The sequence below is a fragment of the Brassica oleracea genome, unplaced genomic scaffold (genome assembly GCF_000695525.1).
Source record: "Brassica oleracea var. oleracea cultivar TO1000 unplaced genomic scaffold, BOL UnpScaffold03946, whole genome shotgun sequence".
Lineage (NCBI taxonomy): Eukaryota > Viridiplantae > Streptophyta > Magnoliopsida > Brassicales > Brassicaceae > Brassica > Brassica oleracea.
The window spans coordinates 1-1,065 of NW_013620471.1; the positions used below are offsets into that span (position 1 = coordinate 1).

Sequence of the window (1,065 nt, forward strand, 5' to 3'; positions counted from 1 at the left end):
AATTATCCAGAATGGGAAATGAACACTTCAATTGCCCTGAAGTCTAGTGGACTCGGGAAATGTATCATTAAAAGAAATGATGAAATTGAAAGTGAAAAGCATAGAGCCATAACAATTATGCGCTATCATCTCACTGAGGAACTGAGAAATAAGTATGAAGATATTGAGGATCCTTATGATCTTTGGATAAAACTAAAATCCATATACTCAATGGAATTATGGCGAAAAGCCATGAATGATTGGAAGATACTCAGATTCCAGGATTTTAAATCCGTGGAAGAATACGATTCTGCTGTAATGAAAATCGCCCATAGTCTTGAACTATGTGATGAAGTGGTTACAAATAATGATCTACTATATAAAACATATTCCACATTTCATCCAAAGGATCGGTTGCTATCATATACAGCTAAGGTTTTCACAACCTATAATGACCTATTGTCATACCTATTGGCAACTGAGCAAAGAAAGCAGAAAGTTAAAGATACCATTGACAGATTTGAGAAACTTCAGAAAAGATGCATTGAGCAACAAAACAGTGAGATGAGATATCCTGAGGCATTGGATCAGGATGAATCCAAGAAATCCGTGTGGAGTAATATAGATTGTGAGGCCGGCTTATACATTGACTAAAGAAAGATCTCGACATTATAATTTTATTTTAAGTCTATGATTTTGTGATTTGCTTTTGACCTACTTGATGATTCACGATTTTTATATACATATAAAAGAGTTTGCTTTGATTTCATTATATCTTGCTTGATCTTACTTGAACATATGAATGACATAAAACCAAATAAGAAATCATGAATGGGTATAGTAAGCATAGTAAAGAAACTATGGCTAAGGCATTGTCTAAAGGACATTAGATACACCCAATAATATGTGACCCATTGAGTTATGATAATATGGTTTCTAAATAGAAACAATGGGCAAACAAAAGGAAACAAGTTCCTTCGGATTTTGAAAGAAAAATCGCCTAAGACCTTATAAGAAAGTAGTCGAGACTATACCTAACGATCTCTACTGATTTAAACTATGCTATAAGATCAGTATGATGAGAGG

At 33.6% G+C, this 1,065-nt stretch overlaps 1 protein-coding gene across 1 annotated transcript; it reads left to right on the forward strand.

The window, feature by feature from the left end:
• The first annotated feature begins 231 nt into the window (after positions 1–231).
• LOC106321925 lies at positions 232–633 on the forward strand. Its single transcript, XM_013760135.1, has one exon. It carries the CDS (start codon positions 232–234, stop codon positions 631–633), a length of 402 nt encoding a protein of 133 aa, XP_013615589.1.
• The last annotated feature ends 432 nt before the right edge of the window (positions 634–1,065 follow it).

What these genes read in the sequence shown, in the direction of transcription:
- LOC106321925 (XM_013760135.1), top strand. Translation starts at nt 232, where the DNA reads ATGAATGATTGGAAGATACTCAGATTCCAGGATTTTAAATCCGTGGAA.